At 33.0% G+C, this 23,183-nt stretch overlaps 3 protein-coding genes across 3 annotated transcripts, besides 1 other annotated feature; all 3 read right to left on the bottom strand.

The window, feature by feature from the left end:
• Positions 1 to 339: a repeat region (Kpol_2000ptelp1~telomeric region).
• A 5,770-nt stretch (positions 340 to 6,109) lies between these two features.
• Positions 6,110 to 9,076, bottom strand: Kpol_2000p112 (uncharacterized protein; the record flags this gene model as incomplete). The annotated part of the gene is made up of 1 exon (XM_001646952.1): positions 6,110 to 9,076. The coding sequence occupies one exon, from the start codon at positions 9,074 to 9,076 to the stop codon at positions 6,110 to 6,112; it is 2,967 nt and encodes a 988-aa protein (XP_001647002.1).
• Positions 9,077 to 9,187: 111 nt separating this feature from the next.
• Kpol_2000p111 (uncharacterized protein) lies at positions 9,188 to 10,096 on the bottom strand (the record flags this gene model as incomplete). The annotated part of the gene is made up of 1 exon (XM_001646951.1): positions 9,188 to 10,096. The coding sequence occupies one exon, from the start codon at positions 10,094 to 10,096 to the stop codon at positions 9,188 to 9,190; it is 909 nt and encodes a 302-aa protein (XP_001647001.1).
• Positions 10,097 to 12,453: 2,357 nt separating this feature from the next.
• Positions 12,454 to 21,444, bottom strand: Kpol_2000p110 (uncharacterized protein; the record flags this gene model as incomplete). The annotated part of the gene is made up of 1 exon (XM_001646950.1): positions 12,454 to 21,444. The coding sequence occupies one exon, from the start codon at positions 21,442 to 21,444 to the stop codon at positions 12,454 to 12,456; it is 8,991 nt and encodes a 2,996-aa protein (XP_001647000.1).
• Between the last annotated feature and the right edge of the window lie 1,739 nt (positions 21,445 to 23,183).

Raw genomic sequence — 23,183 nt, 5'->3', positions numbered from 1 at the left:
CACCTCTACACCACACCTCTACACCACACCTCTACACCACACCTCTACACCACACCTCTACACCACACCTCTACACCACACCTCTACACCACACCTCTACACCACACCTCTACACCACACCTCTACACCACACCACACCTCTACACCACACCTCTACACCACACCTCTACACCTCTACACCACACCTCTACACCACACCTCTACACCACACCTCTACACCACACCTCTACACCACACCTCTACACCACACCTCTACACCACACCACTCCTCTACACCACTCCTCTACACCACACCACTCCTCTACACCACTCCTCTACACCACTCCTCTACACCACTCCTCTACACCACTCCTCTACACCACTCCTCTACACCATCCCTATAAACCATCCCTATAAACCATCTTTATAAACCAACCCTATAAACCAACCTTTCAAACCAACCTTACAAACCGGCCACACATTATCATACAATCGCGGAAGGGATCACGTAACACGGAACCACACACTGAATATATCATTTAGAAATAAACGCACAAACGTATATTCTTAGATACACATGCAGAAAATCAATTTCAAATATGGTAGCGTAACAATATTATATTTATTCAACAATCTGATCACTTTATACGACCTTACCTCAGCAGTTAAGGCCCCATCAATTAGCACCTAAACTAACTCCAATTGTTGAAGCTAATATCTGATATTATGAATTCAATGCTTGTGATTTCATATCTGGTCTTAGATTTTCACCATCTCAACTGGTTCATCTTTTATCATACTGTCACTAATGATTATTGTGTCTAACCATCAGTTTAATTAATTAGAACAACTTTTATTGTTAACAATATATTTTATTCAATAATCTTAATCTCCATGTTCACTTTACCTTTGTAGTCAAATTTCATTATCTCAACTTAACTACAACCTCTTTAACAACCATCACTTTAGCTATCACTACCTTAAACATTATCCTCCATAACCATCACTTTAAATATCACCAACGCGCACTTCATACCCTTCCTAACAAACAAGACCGACCCGGAAAAACCTGTTTCCATGTCACGTTTCCTGAAAAACATAACCAACTCTCATCCATGTCGCCCAACCAAGATCAATCCTAAAAAATAATACCAAACCGAGAAAAATAATACCAAACCGAGAAAAATACTACCTAATACTTCCCTACGCATATTTACTCTATCCAGCCTTAAGAACAAAATAGAATTTCTTCCCATATTATGCAATTCTGCCCAAAATATAAAAATCTTGCCTTAACTATGGGATTCTTCTCGCACTATGAAATATATTTTCCCATAGTAAAATATTTCAGATGAAAAGACAAAAATCTCGCCTTAACTATGGTATTTTGGTAAAATTAAAAATTTAATAGTAACTCCAATTGCTCAATTTAAAATCTAATATAAATAATTCGATGCTTGTGAATTCAGATCTGGTTGTAAATTTTTACCATCTCAACTCTATCTCCTCTTATCCCCCACTGTCACAATCTAATATTCACCTATGCCTTAATCTCATATATCCCACCAAAATAATAATCTACTATCTCATTTATTTCAATAATCTAAATGAACACAAACAATTATCCCAATAATCTGAATCGACACAAATAATTATCCCAATCTTCCTACTCACATTCTAATATTGGTACTACTACAAGTTATAATAACTAATCTATCATTATACTGTTGTATCTATCATTATACTGTTGTATCTATCTCGACACCTGGATATTAAACTACCTTATATTTTTATCATACACAATTTAAAACACACTAAATTATATATATTCCCACCTCATAAGACTTTAAGATCCCTCTAACAGAAATCCAAACCAGAATAATATCAGTTTCTACCATTCTCATTTCCATTTTTCTGTCACAGAACTAATTCATTTAATATACTTTCAATAGCATTATATCAATTTACATCTATTCATATAATTAACTTGTATAATTCAACTTATTTTATTATAACTCTTCTCTTTCTTATATATTAATATAAATAATTTTACAATTTTTAGTTCAAAATACAATTTTATATTTTGTAATATTTTTTCTTATATGAGTTTCTTTGTTATCCAACTGATAATAAATAATATTTATAGCACTAAATATAAAACTAACAAAACATAAATTTCATCATATTGAATTTTTTTGTCAGGAATATTAAATATTAATGTATTAATGTATTTATATAGGGAAAGAAGCCTTAGATATAATTATTTAAGGTTATTAGTTAAAAGATATATGAGGTTATAAAACTAATATAATAACTATATAGTAATGTTATGAATATCAAGATCTTTATATTCATCTGTTTAATAATAAGAAGTGTATATATTTGCTTTAGGAACTATCTCATTTATATACATTTCATTGGCACTCTATTAGTGACACCCTTTTCATGAAACATGACTAAATCCTCTTTCGTTATTTTAATTCTTTTGTACTTAAACGTAATCAATACAAAACCCTTATCACATAATGATGTAATAAATTATATCACCGTGTTTTTAATAGAGGCACAGTTACCTGATTAGTAAGGTTACTGCGATTCAATGGAATAATTAGAATAACAATTGCCAAAACTAGCTTCAGTTACATTTATTGCTATAAAGAGTGATTATTGTATATTATTGTATATTATTGTATACCATTGTATACTATTTAGTACGTTAACTTGCATCTAAAAGATCTATCAACAACAAAATTAATTAGTAGTATATTTACTCTCTAATACAGATCTCCACATTAAGTTTCTCTAGAATACATGAATAACAGACTTTATTCTAATGTACACCAAATTAACTATACAACTATATAATAATTAAAACTTACCAAATACCGACCAAACAATACATCACAGATAGACAGTATAATAATGCATCCACTGACTCTCTAATATAATATGCTTGTTTCAAGTTGTTATCTATATTTACTTAAATAGAAGTGATTTAACTGACATTAACGTTTTCTAAGAAATGCCAAAGCAAAAGGATACCAACCACCAATTTAGTCACAATTGTAGTTTTAAGAAGGGGTACATTATTATTTTATATACAACTCTCCAATTAAAATACATACTACAACTACATTGTATTCGTATTCTGGTGTATTAATCCTTCCCTTTGACATATGTTATATTTAAATATTTTGAACTTAATAAACATTTAATAATGTGATTGGTATTGTAAAATATGTTTTGCCTACCACTAATTTCAATACCAAATGAGCTGTAATATTAAATATATCTTAGTAGTAATAGTTTTATTAAGATAGATAACTATCACTTTATATAGCTTTAACATTTCATATAATTATTCTAATTAGTTGCTGCCTATTCCATCCTGCTGGTTTGCTGGTCATATTTCTAATACTGAACATATCCCAATACACAAAATTCAATACCAACTAACGGTATACGTTCCAACAAGCCATTGTTTCTTGAAATAAGTTCAATTGGTTATATCACTTTCATATTTCGAATATTGATATTATTGATAATCATTGTATAAATCTATTAAAAAATGTTCTAATATTTATTGTCTATAAACAAAGAAATAGATTTTATTTTCCATTTTCATTATCGTTATTTGACTGACCAATATATTAAGCTTTGTTATCAATTTTAGAGTTACAAGTTGATATTTATCCTCTAGAAGAGCTGGTATCCCCAATCAAATCCAATATTGTAATATCCGTCATCATATCACCATATATTACTATATAGTCTAATATACTACATGAAATATTTATAACCAAATAATCCATACATATTAGAGCTATACCTAGGTAATAATACAATATGAAAATTAACATTCTTACCTCCATAACCAACCTCTCCCTCCAAAATCTAATATTCCGTGATTTAACATTTGTATTTTTTCCAATTCTAATTCTAATACCACTTCCATTTAAAAAAGAATAATTTTATAAGATAAAACTTTTAAGCATACTTATATTTCAATGTGCTGACTGTTTGATACCAAAATAAATCACTGGCATTAATATCAGGCAAATTAGTATAATATTTTAATCAATTGTAGTAAGGTAAAATAAATATTTTAAATCTGAAATATAATACGAATATTACTTCAACATTATCTTGGGTAGGAAGTAAATTCAACTTGATCCATTTAATTAAAACTGTTAATTCAATTATGAAGAAAAAACCATTTGGATGCTATAAATTACGTTAACAGAAATTAAAAATATTTTCAGTTTGCAATAATATCTCATTGGTGATGCAATTCGAATTTAGGTTTTCGACATTTTTCTAAAATAAAACAATTGTTTAGAAGTAATTGTAACATTGATATATGTTAACACACACTTAATCTAATAACTTGGAACTGTTCAATATGCAGCAAATACTTACACTTCAACTTATCAAAGGGTATATATTTCTCTCGAATACTAAATCTTCAATATCAATCCCATGTCTTTCTAGAATCCAGGATCCTGCTGCCAATGTGTATATTTCTGCCACAAGGAATTCACTTAAAAAATTGTACATATAATTTCAGAACTCAATCATAAATATAATATGGGCCGCTTCTTAATATTTCCCCGTCCCCTCATCCCCCCTCTTATCTTCTGTTACCTGGCCATATGGTATTTTCTTTCTATCTCAATATTTTATTCCAGATTCATATGTTAGCTTATACAGCCAAAGAGTAAACTGAAATATGTTTATGGTAATATATCTGTCAGAAGTACACACTATATAATATATAAATTAAACTACACATGGATTAAACCCCATTCTACCTATGCAATGACACAGTTGCAAAATTCCTGATGGGAACGCCAATTAATACATCATTAATAGTATAGCGAATTAAACAAAATCATGATGTAATATGACTAAAATTGGTATAAATGGGATTCTGTGATGATATGGATCTTACAGAAAATGCAATTCTATAATAAGTCCATACTGAATTAAGTTTCAGCTAATAGCCTCTGAACGATAATTTTTTTCTATTATGTTCTATTTCTGCTTCTCAGTTTCTAATTAAGCCCAACATAAGTACGATAATCAAATATATATCCTTCCGTGTTAACAATATTGCTATTTCTTATAGATGTCTTATAAATATATAACATTGAAGGAATGCTTATCATAGGTACTTCCAACTCAATTTTACCTAGCTGCTTCTGCAAAACTTCTCTTACCAGTGTTGGATTCTGGGAATCAATAGATGCAAACCAGTATACCAGCAAAACAACAAATCAGCATATAATTAGACCAATTGGATGGAATTGGTAAGGCATCTATAGGGATAGTTTTGTATGTTAATAAAACTATTCTCACCCTTTAGTTATTCTTTCTATAATGATATGTAAGAACAACAGTTTTAGAGGTTTCTAACGTATAATTGTACTTATACCTTAGAACCAATCCAATCAATAATTTGTTTATACTATCCTAACTATGTCTCAATCTGGTACCCAATCTAACCCAACTGATATTCCTCCATCCAAGCATACATACACCCTGTTGGTTTCGAATCTGCGCTCACAATCGACACTGTCACTATTGAATATTCTCTCTAACCATCGGCTTACTGTTATAGACTAACTTTTATTGTTATGCCATATTTTATTCAATAATCTTAATCTCCATGTCACCTTTACCTTAGATGTCCATTTTCATTATCTCAACTCAACTACAACTACTTCAACTACCATTACTTTAATTATCAACACTTTAACTATTACCTGCAACATTCATCCTCATTACCTTACGCCATCACCGTCTTAATACCTTCCCTAACAAACATCACCGACCGGGAAAAACTTTTTCATTTTGTGAGCGAGAAGAAAAGTTTAATCTTTTCAGGGTGAATAACGAATTACAAGAATATTAAAAAGAATATTTCACTTTGGCTTAGAATTGAGATATCAGCTTTGGTGGAGTTTGATGGCCTTATGAAACAGAGCCTGACATCATTGGATCGTGGCATTGCCACGATTATCTGGTCTGGTTATGACAATGAATGGTTCTATAAGTAATACACATCGACATCACAACAAAGATTTATATCCATTTTAATATACACATATAATATATCTCCAGTACAAACTTAATTAGTATTTTTTCTAGGATGTTTGAGTTCTAATACAAATTTAGGATAATAATAATATAATGGCTGACATATGTTAAAATTACGCAAATTCAATGTTTTAATATTTATCCAGGTCCTCTGTAGTTTCATCCACTGGTGGAACATTTTTACATTAGGCAACTGGGTATAGAAGTTGTTCAAAATGTTTCGAGATGTAACATTATAATAGAGACCAAGTATCATCAATAGAAATTTCTTATTATCAATAACAAACAAATCTAAGTCAATATTACCAAATTTCGAACGTTGCTTCATATCTTCAATTTCATTATAGTTTGAACATTCACTAACTTTTTTGAAATTAAATAGTGATTTAAAAAATTTAAAGCTAGTATCCTCAGTGCTCTTAAATGAAACACTTGCATAATCGCTGAAATTCGATTGAACAAGTTTCCTATAATATACTTCATATGGTTCGTCCCATATTGTTGTAGCATCACGACATGACCCATCATAGAAATACCAAAAAACATCTAACTTTTCATCCTTAAGCTTTTTCCACTGCCAGTTATAAGTTGATACAATCAATCTGAAATCAAGAGATTTATTCACTTCGAGAATATTCCCGTTGGTCACAAATTTACAATATCCAGATAGATTTGTCTTAAATAACTCTTTCATGGAAGATTTTCTTTCAACAAAAGATAGTGTTCTTTCTAATAGACTTGAATTCGTTAATTTATTTATTTCAGCTGAAAACATTTCATCAGTCATAGCCATTTTCATAAAAGCAAAACAGCTAATACCACATTGCTTTAGAGTGAATTTTTTGTCCCAACAGTAACAGATACCATCAGTACCTGTACAATCAGAACATAAATCAGAATCATAAAGAAGAAAATCAAAGTAGGATTGTTCGACACCATCAGCAATCAAAGCTGACTTAGAATTTCCAGTAATTCCTAAGAATTCAAAAATATTACGTGCATTTTTAAATTTTGCATGTAAATCTTCTTTCAAAGTAACTTTAATATTATTTTTGACCATTTCATTATGAAACTTTTTATTTGAAGGAATCATTTCATTCGTTCCTGATGTACAAAATTTTCTCTTTCTAATAACTTCCTCAACACTCGATTTAATAATTTCATTTCTTTCCTCTATCAACCCGTTAATTTTTTTTCCCTTCTTCTTACCTAACACTTCCAACAACCTATCATTATTATTATTATTCAAAAATTTATATGAACCACAACAAGATTCATGCTCAGATATATTTGCTAGACCATAGAAACTACTCATTTGGCTCACGATACACTTGGAATTGATGGAGAATTCATCTCTACATGCTTCATTCCACAGTGTAATACATGCACTCTCCCCTCTAATTCTTCCAGCAGTCTGGATATATTCGTGAATTTGAGGAAGATAATTAACCAAAATAACATATTTCAATTCTGGAATATTAATACCTTCTGAAACCAATTTAGTTCCAACAAGAATTTTTTTTTCTTTGTTCTTTTTGAATCTGTTGAATGAAATGGTTTTTTCTTCAGATGTTAATTTTCCATGAACATAACAAGAAGAAATATTGTTATTAACCAAATTTTGATTTATAATCTCCACCATTTCCCTTTCCTTACGAACAAGAATGATTTTGGGATTATCAATACTCTTAATAATTCCTTCAACCAATTGCAAAGTCAAAGTAATGGATTCAGATCTGTCTTTAGTAAGAATGAATTCCTTATCTATTCTACTTAAAGGAACATTCTTAACAAAATTATACCAAAGAATATTTTTGTTATCAGTAGCATCATAGGTCAAATCTTGGCTATATCCTAAAAATTTAGTCACTTCTCCCATCATACTCTTCCCGACAGTACCAGATAGAAGTAAAACCTTCCAAGCTTTATCAAAACAGATATTAGAAATATTAAAAAAAGAGTCCATACGATATCCCTGTTCACAAACAAGATTATGGGCTTCATCGACAATCACCATACCAAGTATAGTGTTCTGAAAAATATCATACCAATTGTTTATTAAATTCAAGAACTGTTCTTTTCCGAAGTCATGAAAAATTCTAAAATAAACGTCACCGGTAAGTTCAGCTTCACTACAGAATCCACGATTGCGCAGAATATCTTTGACATCACCAATTTTCAAAGTACCAGACAGCTTAAAACGATCCATAATATCGTATAGAAGACAGCTATATGGCACAAATACAAAAGAAACAAAATGCTTATTCCTTTTGCTAGTGGAAATAATATTTAATGGTATTTCAAAAATAGCCGTTTTACCAAATCCAGGAAGTGCTTGCACTGGAATAATATCAGAGGAACCAAAACAAACATCAATACAAACATTCATCTGTTCTGGCTTAATCTTAAATGAGTCTCCATAAATTTCATCACATTTAGCAATAATGCATTTCATGTTACCACTTACTAGGAAATTAGGCTTCTCTTTATTTAATTTTACATCTTTAGGAACCAAATTTGAAACTTCATATCCAAGACCCAATAATTTTATCCAGGGTTTGGAAATGAAATATCCATATATTGTTGTTGTGGTATTTTGATATCCTGTCATACCCGTAGAATTAACGCCATATCTCTGGATGTCTGTCGACAAAGAGTGACCAGCCTGTCTTGCGACTGCTGGATCAATACGCATACCAGTATCATCGACAGATAACTCATATCTTTTAATACCAATAATTACATGTCTTAAGGCCCTAAAATTAAAGCGTAAGTCTTCAAGTTCGCATGAAGGATAGTGTTTACTAAGGAAACTAAACTTATTATAATCAATCAAAGTCCCTCTAATCGGATCTACAAATAAATAAGATTCTAAAACCTGAGAAGTGAATTCATTATCACTTAAATCTTGTTGAGGTGTGAGGTCAATAACACGTTGATTCAAGTTACTTTCGGAACTTATTTCATTTAGTAAATCACGATTCATAACGTAGTTCATCTCATTAGTATGCTTACGAATAATTGGAGATAGAACCAAAATAGCATATATAATATAGTCAGAAGTCAACTCATCGACGACCTTGCATATAGGAATAAGGGATTTATTTTTTTAAAAAGTAGTAATGAGCTCCACTGTTTTGTCAATCGGGTTAATGAACAAATTTCTTGCATTACCAGCAAACTTAAGTACTCTCATTTCAGGAAACCTATATGGACTACCAGAAGAGATGTAGATCATCAAAATTAAAAAAGTTAGACAATCCACAACTAGATTTATAATTCTATTATGATCATCTTCATTATAGAAACCAATTGTTGGAATTACTGACCTTTGAGTATCTATAGTAAACAAATCAGTAATACTTATCATTGGCTGATCTCTGCTTTCAAAGGGAACACATTTGGGGGATTTGATTGTCATTTCTGCCACCACAGATACATCTATAAGATCTTTGTAATAAAGACCTAGATCTTCTAACTTACTATCGAACAATTTTTTAGCGTCGCTATAAAGATCGACTAAATACTCTTTTTGAAATTGCTTACCATTTAACGAATATTTGTTATCACCTAAAGGTATAAAGGAATGTCTAGGAACTTTCGTTATTGACTTAAGCAGCCTCTTATAAAAGTATTTAATTGAACGGTAGGCTTTGCTTTGTTCAGAGTCGTTAGAAGATATAAATAATCCTAACGTACTTGAAATATTATTTAATTGAACACTACGGAATAGAGTTGCGTAAGCTGTCCAACATTTCAAGGAATCTAAGATATACCGAAACTTCAAGTATGATATAGTAGATGGTAACTTCTTAGATGGTTTATTCCAATCATAACAGGATAGACGAATTATCAGATTTAGGTATCCCCTATATTTTTCTTCATCAGTAATAATAGCATAAAAGATTTTACAAATTGTTGGAATATGGCTAGCATTAAAAGCAAACCAGCAAACCAGCAAACCAGCAAACCAGCAAACCAGCAAACCAGCAAACCAGCAAACCAGTATAGGTAGCATCTATATAGAATAATTAAATGAACTCCGTAAGTTACATAAAGGGATAATTTTCTATCTTAGTGAAAACTATTCTTGCTCTCTATCTAATCTTTATATAGTTATATATAATAGAATTAAGGATCAGTGCCTCAGCAATATAGTTTAACATGAATCAACAAAAGGGTGATAACTTCGAAACTGTTATTAGTTCCTTCTCAGTTTCTAACCTGCATCGACATTCATTATAGGAACCAGGTGTTGAAATCAGTGACCTCCTAATTCCTCTATGAAATAAATGAATAATTCTTATCTTTGGCTCATTTCTGCCACTGCAGTTAAATCTTTAATATCTTTGATCATTGTAATAATTCTTTTGTGTTTTTTAAATTATCATCAAACAGACTTCTAGCATCGCTATAAAGATCAACGAAAAACTCTTCTTAGAAAGCCTTGCCACCAAATAATATTTGTAAGATCTAAAGGCATATCCACACTGTCATTATCTAGTATTCGCCTATGCTTTACACTCATATTTCTCACCCAAATAATAATCAACTATCTTATTTGTTTAAATAATCTAAATTAACACAAACAATCTTTACAACACTACAATTTATAACTACTATTAAATCACTATAATATTACTTCCACCTCGACACTTGAATACATAACTCTCACTTGACTTTCATACTTCATAATCTCTTACAATTTAACACACATTAAATTATACATAATATACCTCATAATCATTTCAAGATTTCTAGAATAGAAATTCATATCAGAAATAAATTTAGTCTTTACCACCCACATTTCCCTTTTTCTGTAACAGATCTAGTTTATTTTTCATTAAGAAATAGTTTGCAGACCACAAACATACAAAACACCCTCATAAAATACAAGGATCTATATTTCTGGTACCATAGTTAATAATATATCTTATATTTGCAACTCGCATAGTATTCCGTATATTACCCAAATATTCAAAAAAAATATACAAAACTTTTATTTGACTCCAAAAAATTGTCTACTTATAAAATATTATTTATCATTAGACTTTCTCATAACAGTAATACTTCTACCTTAACCTATATTATCAAATTGTACTTCAAATAAATCATAATAAAAGTATACTATCTATTTATGTTTACAAATAACTAGATTATATAATATTACATAAAGTTATGACAAAAATCTAACATCCACTCAATAAAATATTTTAATCTATTTATCTTAGAATTTGTTTACACCAAGCTTACTATAAACAAAGTATTTGGATCATATATTTACAATAATATCAAAATCTTACATATTGACTTCTTCTAATATCTATCATCGTACTACTGCATATTATAATATATTATTAAAAGTATAAAATGAAAACCACATTAAATAACTCTTAAAATATAATTCAATCAATTCCATATTTCAAATACAAAATGTCTCACACATATATATAAGGCTTGATTTTTAATCAACATACTTCTAATCCTACAATTAACCTTCGAAGTACTTTATACTTTTATATTTGGCATTCATTTTTTTTCTTCTGCATTTCTACTTCCACCAACAAATTATTTTTGAAAAAACTAAACTTAAAAGGCAGTCTTATGTTTAGTAGTGAATTCGTTTTTGTACAAAACAACAAGAATAAGGAAAAAGAAGGACATTAATAAATTGCTAATAAGCCCTATATAAAGGAGGAAGTTCCCGAAACATAAGGTACATATTTCTTGCTATTAAAAAAGAAAAAGATAGAGATCTTCATATATTTAATACTACTGTATAATTATTATAATAGTATAAAGACATTATAGAACATATAACTAGTAATCCGAAGTATTCACTTCTACTGTAATTTCCCTATATAAATACTTGATGCCCTAATATTTAATATTCCGGATCAAACAATACAGGATTACTTATTAGATATAAAATATAAAGCAATCACATATATTTCCAATAATCAATAATAATATCATGCTTTTTATTCACTATTTCTGTCAATTATTTCCATTTCATATAAGTAACCTACATTAAATATAAACCCTGCCACCTATCAATCGACTTCTATATTCATAAAATCATCCCAATTAAAACTAAGAGAGATCCTGATTTCAAGATACACTTCTAAACATTGAATTCTATTTGATTAATTAATATATGCAACAAGTAATAAGTTACTCCTCTAGTTCATGAAACTTTATACATTGATATGCACTCGCTTAAATAGCATTGTAATCTATATCTTGATGAAAATAGCTCCTTATCGAAATCTAAATCTAATAATAAAACACAAATAATATATATTGTCTTGATTATTTATACAATATTTGAATAAATCAACGAACTAAAAACGGTAGTTATAAATCTTAAATAGACTAAACCAAAATTGCCAAAACAATCATACCAATCAAACCGGATAAGGAATTATTTATCTTATTTGATACAGCGGCACCTTCATAAGAAGATGAGATACCTACAGTAGCAGATGGGTTAGATCCAGATGATGTGACACCATCACTGGCAGAAGTATTCAAGTCTGATGATACGGTCGACATAGAGCTACCTGGTGGAACCAATGTAGTCACACTTTGTGTATCAGAAGTTGGAACAGATGAGGTTATCACAGTTGTTTGACCAGCAGAGTCGGTTGTAGTAATGTGGGTCGCAGTGTTATCTGTTGGTTTAGAAGTTTCACTAGCAACAGAAGATGGTGGGACTGATGAGGTTATAACAGTTGTGTGACCAGCAGAGTCGGTTGTAGTAATGTGAGTAACAGTGTTATCTGTTGGCTTAGTAGTTTCACTAGCAACAGAAGATGGTGGGACTGATGAGGTTATAACAGTTGTGTGACCAGCAGAGTCGGTTGAAGTAATGTGAGTAACAGTGTTATCTGTTGGCTTAGTAGTTTCACTAGCAACAGAAGATGGTGGGACTGATGAGGTTATAACAGTTGTGTGACCAGCAGAGTCGGTTGTAGTAATGTGAGTAACAGTGTTATCTGTTGGTTTAGTAGTTTCACTAGCAACAGAAGATGGTGGGACTGATGAGGTTATAACAGTTGTGTGACCAGCAGAGTCGGTTGTAGTAATGTGAGTAACAGTGTTATCTGTTGGTTTAGATGAAGCAACTGAAGTAGAACATGGAACTGTAGTTGTCAAAGTCACTACATTACCATCAGACATAGTAACAGTTACTGTAGAGACATTTTCAGTGACTAACACTGAAGAACTAGAAACCTCGGACCAATCCAAAGTAGTGGTACCGGTGGTAACATTACCTTCAGAGTCGGTGGAAGTGTAAGTAGAAGTAGTCAATTCTTCTTCACTGGTGTGAGAGACTGGGTAGGTAGTGGTACCGGTGGTAACATTGCCTTCAGAGTCGGTGGAAGTGTAAGTAGAAGTAGTCAATTCTTCTTCAGAAGTGTGAGAGACTGGGTAGGTAGTGGTACCGGTGGTAACATTACCTTCAGAGTCGGTGGAAGTGTAAGTAGAAGTGGTGACTTCTTCTTCACTGGTGTGAGAGACTGGGTAGGTAGTGGTACCGGTGGTAACATTACCTTCAGAGTCGGTGGAAGTGTAAGTAGAAGTAGTCAATTCTTCTTCACTGGTGTGAGAGACTGGGTAGGTAGTGGTACCGGTGGTAACATTACCTTCAGAGTCAGTGGAAGTGTAAGTAGAAGTGGTGACTTCTTCTTCACTGGTGTGAGAGACTGGGTAGGTAGTGGTACCGGTGGTAACATTACCTTCAGAGTCGGTGGAAGTGTAAGTAGAAGTGGTGACTTCTTCTTCACTGGTGTGAGAGACTGGGTAGGTAGTGGTACCGGTGGTAACATTACCTTCAGAGTCGGTGGAAGTGTAAGTAGAAGTGGTGACTTCTTCTTCACTGGTGTGAGAGACTGGGTAGGTAGTGGTACCGGTGGTAACATTACCTTCAGAGTCGGTGGAAGTGTAAGTAGAAGTAGTCAATTCTTCTTCACTGGTGTGAGAGACTGGGTAGGTAGTGGTACCGGTGGTAACATTACCTTCAGAGTCGGTGGAAGTGTAAGTAGAAGTGGTGACTTCTTCTTCACTGGTGTGAGAGACTGGGTAGGTAGTGGTACCGGTGGTAACATTACCTTCAGAGTCGGTGGAAGTGTAAGTAGAAGTGGTGACTTCTTCTTCACTGGTGTGAGAGACTGGGTAGGTAGTGGTACCGGTGGTAACATTACCTTCAGAGTCGGTGGAAGTGTAAGTAGAAGTGGTGACTTCTTCTTCACTGGTGTGAGAGACTGGGTAGGTAGTGGTACCGGTGGTAACATTACCTTCAGAGTCGGTGGAAGTGTAAGTAGAAGTGGTGACTTCTTCTTCACTGGTGTGAGAGACTGGGTAGGTAGTGGTACCGGTGGTAACATTACCTTCAGAGTCGGTGGAAGTGTAAGTAGAAGTGGTGACTTCTTCTTCACTGGTGTGAGAGACTGGGTAGGTAGTGGTACCGGTGGTAACATTACCTTCAGAGTCGGTGGAAGTGTAAGTAGAAGTGGTGACTTCTTCTTCACTGGTGTGAGAGACTGGGTAGGTAGTGGTACCGGTGGTAACATTACCTTCAGAGTCGGTGGAAGTGTAAGTAGAAGTAGTCAATTCTTCTTCACTGGTGTGAGAGACTGGGTAGGTAGTGGTACCGGTGGTAACATTACCTTCAGAGTCAGTGGAAGTGTAAGTAGAAGTAGTCAATTCTTCTTCACTGGTGTGAGAGACTGGGTAGGTAGTGGTACCGGTGGTAACATTACCTTCAGAGTCGGTGGAAGTGTAAGTAGAAGTAGTCAATTCTTCTTCACTGGTGTGAGAGACTGGGTAGGTAGTGGTACCGGTGGTAACATTACCTTCAGAGTCGGTGGAAGTGTATTCTGAGTGATCGTATGATTGTTGGCTTGTTATTGATTCAGTATTCTTATCAGAATTGGTGTAAGACATTTCGACCGTACTGTTTGAAATTGTTGTGTAAGTTTCTATATTTTCAGAACCGGTTTCTTGTATTTGTGATGATGATTTTTTAGAAGATTCTAATGTTTTAGTTGAGTTAGAAGTAATAGAAGTAATTGAATTATCTGATACATATGAGCTATATCCACTCGTATCAGTCATTTCTATGGATTCTATGGAAGAATTGTTTAAAATATCACTTTCGGATATCATTGATGATTCGAAAGAAGAGGTGTTGTGCATAGCACTTCCAGAAACAATTGAAGATTCAATCGATGATTCGAAAGAAGAGGTGTTGTGCATAGCACTACCAGAAACAATTGAAGATTCAATCCATGATTCTGAAGAAGAGGTGTTGTACATAGCACTTTCAGAAGCAATTGAAGATTCAATCCATGATTCTGAAGAAGAGGTGTTGTACATACCACTTTCAGAAGCAATTGAAGATTCAATTGTTGATTCGACAGAAGAGGTGTTGTACATACCACTTTCAGAAGCAATTGAAGATTTCATTGTTGATTCCACAGAAGAGGTGTTGTACATAATACTTTCAGAAGAAATTGAAGATTCAATTGTTGATTCGACAGAAGAGGTGTTGTACATACCACTTTCAGATACCATTAATGATTCGGAAGAGGATGTGTTGTACATAATACTTTCAGAAGCAATTGAAGATTCCATTGTTGATTCAACAGAAGAGGTGTTGTACATAATACTTTCAGAAGCAATTGAAGATTCAATTGTTGATTCGACAGAAGAGGTGTTGTACATACCACTTTCAGATACCATTAATGATTCGGAAGAGGATGTGTTGTACATAATACTTTCAGAAGCAATTGAAGATTCCATTGTTGATTCAACAGAAGAGGTGTTGTACATAATACTTTCAGAAGAAATTGAAGATTCAATTGTTGATTCGACAGAAGAGGTGTTGTACATACCACTTTCAGATACCATTAATGATTCGGAAGAGGATGTGTTGTACATAATACTTTCAGAAGCAATTGAAGATTCCATTGTTGATTCAACAGAAGAGGTGTTGTACATAATACTTTCAGAAGCAATTGAAGATTCAATTGTTGATTCGACAGAAGAGGTGTTGTACATACCACTTTCAGATACCATTAATGATTCGGAAGAGGATGTGTTGTACATAATACTTTCAGAAGCAATTGAAGATTCCATTGTTGATTCAACAGAAGAGGTGTTGTACATAATACTTTCAGAAAGGAATGAACTTTCATATAGAGAATCTGGAACGGAACTTACAAAAGAACCATTTGAATATGATGAAAATTCGTAAGAGGATTCTGTGGAAGATGCAAATGGAGTTTCTATAACAAAAATAGTTTCAGTAGTCCAGAAACCTTCCTTGTCACTAAATGTCGTAATAAATGTTGTAACAGTTGCATCAGCTGTTACAGCTCCACCGACATAAGTTGTTCTTGTTACTTCATAATGAGGTCCGTATACAAAATAAATTGTTTCAGTTGATTCATTACCAAATTCATCCGTGATGGTTTCAATCATAGTGGAATATGTAGACAACGATCTTACAGACCAGTATGATGAAGTTGTAGAAGTAATTTCCCTTGCAGGTGTCATAACAAAATAAATAGTTTCTGTGATTTCATCACCTTCAGAATTGATTGTAGTAAAAATGGATGTAGAATAAGTACTGGTAATGGCACCAGATGCAGTAAAAGACGTGACAATGCTTCCACGGATAGGAGTCATAACAAAATAGATAGTATTTGTAAACCCATCACCTTGACTGTCTGTTAAGGTTATCACCTCAGTAGAGTAAGTAAAGGTACCATCTATGTTATCAACAGCTGTGTATGAAGTTGATGTAGATTTTATAATAGGAGTGTATACTAAATATGTTGTTTCAGTTGTTTCATTACCATCTGCATCAGTGAATGTTGTTAGAATTGTCTGGTATGTTACCCTAGATATATTAAGAATACCAGATAAGCTTGTGGTCGTGTAAAAACGGTATGGTGTACTCACGAAGTATATTGTTTCAGTAATTACAAAATCATTTTCATTCGTGTATGTAGTAACAAAAGTGGAAAAAGTTAGTGATACATCACTGGACCAAGCTGTATAACTGGTGGACGTTCTTTCATGATCAGGTGTTCCGACAATATAAATAGTTTCAGTAGTCTCTTCACCGTCAGTACCAGTAAATGTCCTTGTAGTAGTCGTAAATGTCTCTATTCCTTCTTGACCGTACCCAGTAGTGGTAGTAGTACTAGTTACTCTATAAGGAGTATAAACTAAATATAATGTTTCAGTCGTTTCTTCTTTATCTTTGCCAGTAAAAGTAGTAACAATTGTTTTGAATGTAGATGTCTTATTTGGAGATGGCCAAGCAGAATAACTAGTGGATATTAGAGAACGAATTGGTGTTTCGACGACATATACAATACGATCCCAACCACCTAAAAATGTACCTGAATAACCAAAACTGTAAGATGTGGATGTCAAAATAGTGGATGTATAGTCACCAGCCCATGGTAGGTAAATAAAAATACCAGTGTCAATTGGTGTGACAATATAAATAATAGTAGTTCCTCCAGAAGTAACTGTAGATAATTCACTTATGTAATCCTTATCCCATGAACTAAAAACGGTGCTCAATTTTGAATCTACTGGGATAAGAACGGAATAGATAGTTTCAGTTGTTTCTAAGCCATCTTTACCAGTGAAAGTAGTAACCCCAGTACTGAAAGTACTAGTACCTGCATTACTTTGTGGAAACAATTCAGTAGTATAGATAACACGAGTAGGTGTTACAACATAGTAAATTGTTTCTGTAGTTGCATTCCCCCAAACATCGGTAATTGTGACGATATCAGTCGAATAAGTTGAATAATTCGTACCTGTCCAATATGAAAAGTCATAGGAAGTAGACAAACGGATAGGTGTTTGAATAATAAAAATAGTATGCGTCCAGGAAGCCAAAAAGTTATCATAGTAATCTAAAGTTGTGTAAACACTGGTTAAAATCGTTGATGTGTATGTTCCAGTCCAAGGAATATATGTGTAGGATGCACTTAGAACTGGGGTTTGGACAACATAAACAGTATAAATCGAAGAAAATCCTTCTGAATCAGTAATAGTTGTCACAAAAATGGTACTTGTTGTAACATATGTACCAGTCCATTGAGTCATTACTGTAGATTGTGCAACATCAACAGGTAGAACCACATAATACACAATGGCCCATGAATAATCATAAGCTCCGCCAACAGTAGTGGTAAAAGTAGACGTAGTCACTGTGGTTGAAGAGGTGAATGTACCTTGTGAGTAAATGAACGATGAAACAGTAGGAGCAGGCGCAAAAACAAAGTAAATAGTCTCAGTTGTTGATTCCCGGTCCAGCCCGACAAAGGTAGTTACACGAGAGGAAGTAGAAGTAGTTTGTAGATTCCAGTTACTAGTCCAGCTGAACAAAGTTGTTCTACGAATCGGCGTTTTTAAAATATATTGAGGATAGACCCACAACCCGAAGAAGATACCTTTGAAACCAAAAGCTAATGTATAACCACTTTGACTATATGTTGTGTAAGTACCCGACCAATAAGTTGTGAGCCACTTACCACCATCAGGAGTAGGTGTATGAACATAGTAAACTGTTTTTTCGGTAGAATATCCATCAGTTCCTTTTGCTGTTGTTTTACTGATGTAATAAGTTATAGTGTAACGACCAGTCCACACTTCAGTTGTTGTGGTTTTATATAGATCGGTTGGAATGGCAATATAATAAGTTGTCTGGGTAGTCTCATTACCATCTTCATCTGTTACTGTAGAGTAGAAGGTGGCAAATGTAGATGTTAGTGTTCCACCAAAAGAACTACTCTTGATGGTATAAGTACTGGTATCACGACGTGTTGGGGTATAAACATGATAAATGATTTGTGTAGTGACATTGCCATCTAAATCTGTAAATGACAAATATTCAGTAGAATATGTGGTTGTATATTGGTGCGTACTATAAGTAGTAGTAGATGAAAATGTTTCATAATAGGGAATCTTAACATAATAGTAAGTAGTTGTATCATAGGTAATACCTAAAAATGCATCATAACTTGTATACGTGGAGTAATATGTTGTGTAGGTACCTGTCCATGGAGTTGTTACTGTTACACCAGGAACACGAGAAGTGTAAACATAATAGATAGTACCGGTAGTTAAAATTCCATCATCACCGGTGGTAACAACAGTGGAAGTCGCATGTGTAGTTAAAAAGAAACCAGTCCAGCCCTCAGTGGTAGTAGCATACAAAAAGTTAGTAGGGATAGCAACGTAGTAAGTTGTTTCTGTAAATGTTTGCCCGTCCTCATCGGTTATCGTGTTATAAATAGTTGAATAAGTATAAGTAGAGGCAGAACTAAACTTACTTGTTGTTGAGACTGTGGACGTAACACGACGTACAGGGGTAGCAATAAAATAATAAGTTTCAGTAGTACTTTCATGATCAGCACCAACAAAAGTTGCGTACTTTGTAGACCAAGTTGTTGTATAATCAATAGAACTCCAGGTTGTTCTAGTTACTGTGGTGTTACGAATAGGAGTGTAAACCCAGTACACAGTAGATGTAGTTTGGCCAACACCAATAATCCCACCAAATGAGGTCAAACCGGTAGAATAGAAGGTTGTATAGGTTCCAGTCCATGGAACGAATGTAGTTAAACCTGCATTTCTTGTAGTATAGACGTAATAAATGGTACCCGTAGTTGAAATACCATCATTACCTGTTGTAACAGTAATTGCAGTTGAATGAGTCCATAAATAACTACCAGTCCAACCATCTGTAGTGGTAGAATGCAAAAAGTTCGTAGGGATAGCTACATAGTATGTAGTTTCTGTAGTGGTATTGCCATCCCCGTCAATTACAGTATTAAATATAGTGGAGTAAGTATAAGTAGACGCCGAACTAAAATTACTTGTCGTTGAAACTGTAGATGTGACACGACGAACTGGAGTGGCAACAAAGTAAATAGTTTCAGTTGTTGCATTACCTTGAGCATCAGTTGTAGTTAAAATGGAGGTAGACCATGTAGTAGTATGATCTATAGAACTCCAAGTAGTTCTACGGGAAGTACTTCCACGAATAGGGGTGTAAACCCAGTACAAAGTAGAGGTGGTTTGACCAACACCGACAATCCCACCAAATGAGGTCAAACCGGTAGAATAGAAGGTTGTATAGGTTCCAGTCCATGGAACGAATGTAGTTAAACCTGCGTTTCTTGTAGTATAGACGTAATAAACAGTACCTGTAGTTGAAATACCATCATTACCTGTTGTAACAACAGTGGAAGTAGCATGAGTCCAGAGGTAGTTACCAGTCCAACCTTCGATAGAAGTAGAATATAAAAAGTTGGTAGGAATAGCTACATAGTATGTAGTTTCTGTAGTGGTATTGCCATCCCCGTCAATTACAGTATTAAATATAGTGGAGTAAGTATAAGTAGATGCCGAACTAAAATTACTTGTCGTTGAAACTGTAGATGTGGCACGACGAACTGGAGTGGCAACAAAGTAAATAGTTTCAGTTGTTGCATTACCTTGAGCATCAGTTGTAGTTAAAATGGAGGTAGACCATGTAGTAGTATGATCTATAGAACTCCAAGTAGTTCTACGGGAAGTACTTCCACGAATAGGGGTGTAAACCCAGTACAAAGTAGAGGTGGTTTGACCAACACCAATAATCCCACCAAATGAGGTCAAACCGGTAGAATAGAAGGTTGTATAGGTTCCAGTCCATGGAACGAATGTAGTTAAACCTGCGTTTCTTGTAGTATAGACGTAATAAACAGTACCTGTAGTTGAAATACCATCATTACCTGTTGTAACAACAGTGGAAGTAGCATGAGTCCATAAATAACTACCAGTCCAACCTTCAGTAGTTGAAGATTTGTAAAACATATCTGGAATAGCAATATAATATGTAATATCTGTTGTTGTTGAGCCATCATCTCCAACAATAGTATTATACAAGGTTGAATAGGTAGATGTGTAACTTGAAAAAAAGGTTCTTCTTGTAGTAACAGTTGTTGGACTAGTATAAAGAGGATAGTATACTAAAGTTGATGTGATATATGTTTCATAACCGTCAGCCCCTATGCTAGTAATAACTATTGTACTAGTTGTTAATGATGGAACATTGGTATTAAAAGAAGTAGTGGTAGTTGAGAGTGTTACTCTAGGAGTATAAATCCAATAAAACGTAGTAGTATCATGGATTAGAATACCATTGACATCATAAGAAGTCGAGTATGTTGAAGCAGTAGTTCCCGTCCAATATGTTCTTGAATAAACAGTTGAATCTGCTGAAACTAATAAAATTCGAATCAGCAAGGCTAAAAGTGTAGCCAGATATGATTTTTTCAGTATCATAATTAAGCTACAAGTTAAACTTTTCGATTTTTAGATGTTTCCAATGAATATCGTGTATGTATATAAAAATGATGCGAATTCAATGTTTAAGAAGGTACTAAAAACCTAGAGAAACCTTTATGGTTTCTTAAAACAAAAACTAACAAAAAGTTAAAATTTTTTTGTAAGTTGGATAAAGAAAATTTCAAGAACAATCCTACAAGAATCTTAAAAATAAATAGTAATGATATATATATAATATATATATATATATATATATATTTGTAACTAAAAGAACTCTAAGACCTCAACATATATAATCTAGTGCTTTTTCATTTTTATTATTAACACTATTGTCAGCTACGCATAATAAGAACTACCAAGTTTTCCCAATTGATTCTTTTTTCCTGAGAGCCCCCTTGTGTTATCTTCCACATCAAAAGCTCACGTACTCAAAATATATACTTAATATTTATTCATATAATGTACTTTTACCATTAAATTTTTTACATTTAAAATAGTACTACCATTAAAGAACCCCAAATCAAAACTAATGTTTCTTTAAAATTAAATATTAATTATCGAGACAAATAGTATAAAAGAAAAGTAAAAAGAAACAATTGAGACATTTCCCGAATATCTTCTTGACAACAGCCAAATTAAATCGTAATGTGATGGACAATTAGAAGTTAAGTGCCGTAGAATGAAATTTTTCACTCGTACATACGATAATTCGATTTTCGTAGAATATATAAAACGGAAAAACAAAATACAGCATAGAGATGCAAAATTATTAGATAAATCTATATAAAAATTTCTTAATTTGGTAAGTGTAGGAAAAAAATAGATGATGAAAAATTTTGTTCATAAATTAAGTTAACGGAATCTTTCCGGAAATAGAACATCTACTACATCCAGTTATTTGATTAGCTATGGCAAGGGAGAATGATCACTCCATGTTGTTCGGTTTTGTATAGCGTAAGAGAGAGAACTGAAATTAAATTCAATTGTCCTATTACTCTGCAGGAATAAGGAAGTTATGCAAAAAGACAACCATTTCAGTAACTTCGAAAGGTTTTTCCAAAAGAAGTTTTTACTTTCTTTTTTTCTTCTTCTCTTAAAGTATTTGTACAACTTTTCTCTCTAACTCGCTTACTCTCATTATTTCTCTCTTTAACTTTTGCAAGGGTCTTTCTAAATTTTTATTGTTACTTATAGTACTTGTTTCATTTTTCATATTAAAGTGAAAAATCTTCCTATTGCTACTAGACAACATAGGTACTTTAGCAGATATTATTAATTCTTTAACCCTTTTTCATTATTATGGGATTTGTTTTTAATTTGATTCAACCATTATTATTTTTGTTCAGAAAGGTTAGTACAATGATAAATTTTACTTGGATACAAAAAAACAATATTAAAAATACTTCAAGACAAGTCAATAATAAATTATTAATCACATCAGCTTTTTACAATTCTTACAATACATTTGTATTTTACTGTTAAATAATTAACACAATTGATCACTTCCAACATTATGAAGTTAGAAATTTCTTAAAAATCTTTTAAAAAATTAATATCTCTAATTGAAAAAAAATATCTGAATGTATCACCCAACTTCCATTGGAATGCAAAAGGAAGCAAACACATGTGAATATATCAGTTGTTTAGAGAGAAAGGTTACTGACCCAGCCACCAACCTGTCAGCGAACCTACTTATTCGACCCATCCATCTTTCCGTGGGATACAATATACAAACA

The sequence above is a fragment of the Vanderwaltozyma polyspora genome, genomic scaffold, assembly GCF_000150035.1.
Source record: "Vanderwaltozyma polyspora DSM 70294 KpolScaffold2000 genomic scaffold, whole genome shotgun sequence".
In the NCBI taxonomy this organism is placed as follows: Eukaryota; Fungi; Ascomycota; class Saccharomycetes; order Saccharomycetales; family Saccharomycetaceae; genus Vanderwaltozyma; species Vanderwaltozyma polyspora.
Note: the sequence above shows the minus strand (reverse complement) of the source record. Positions and strands in the feature narration are given on the sequence as shown.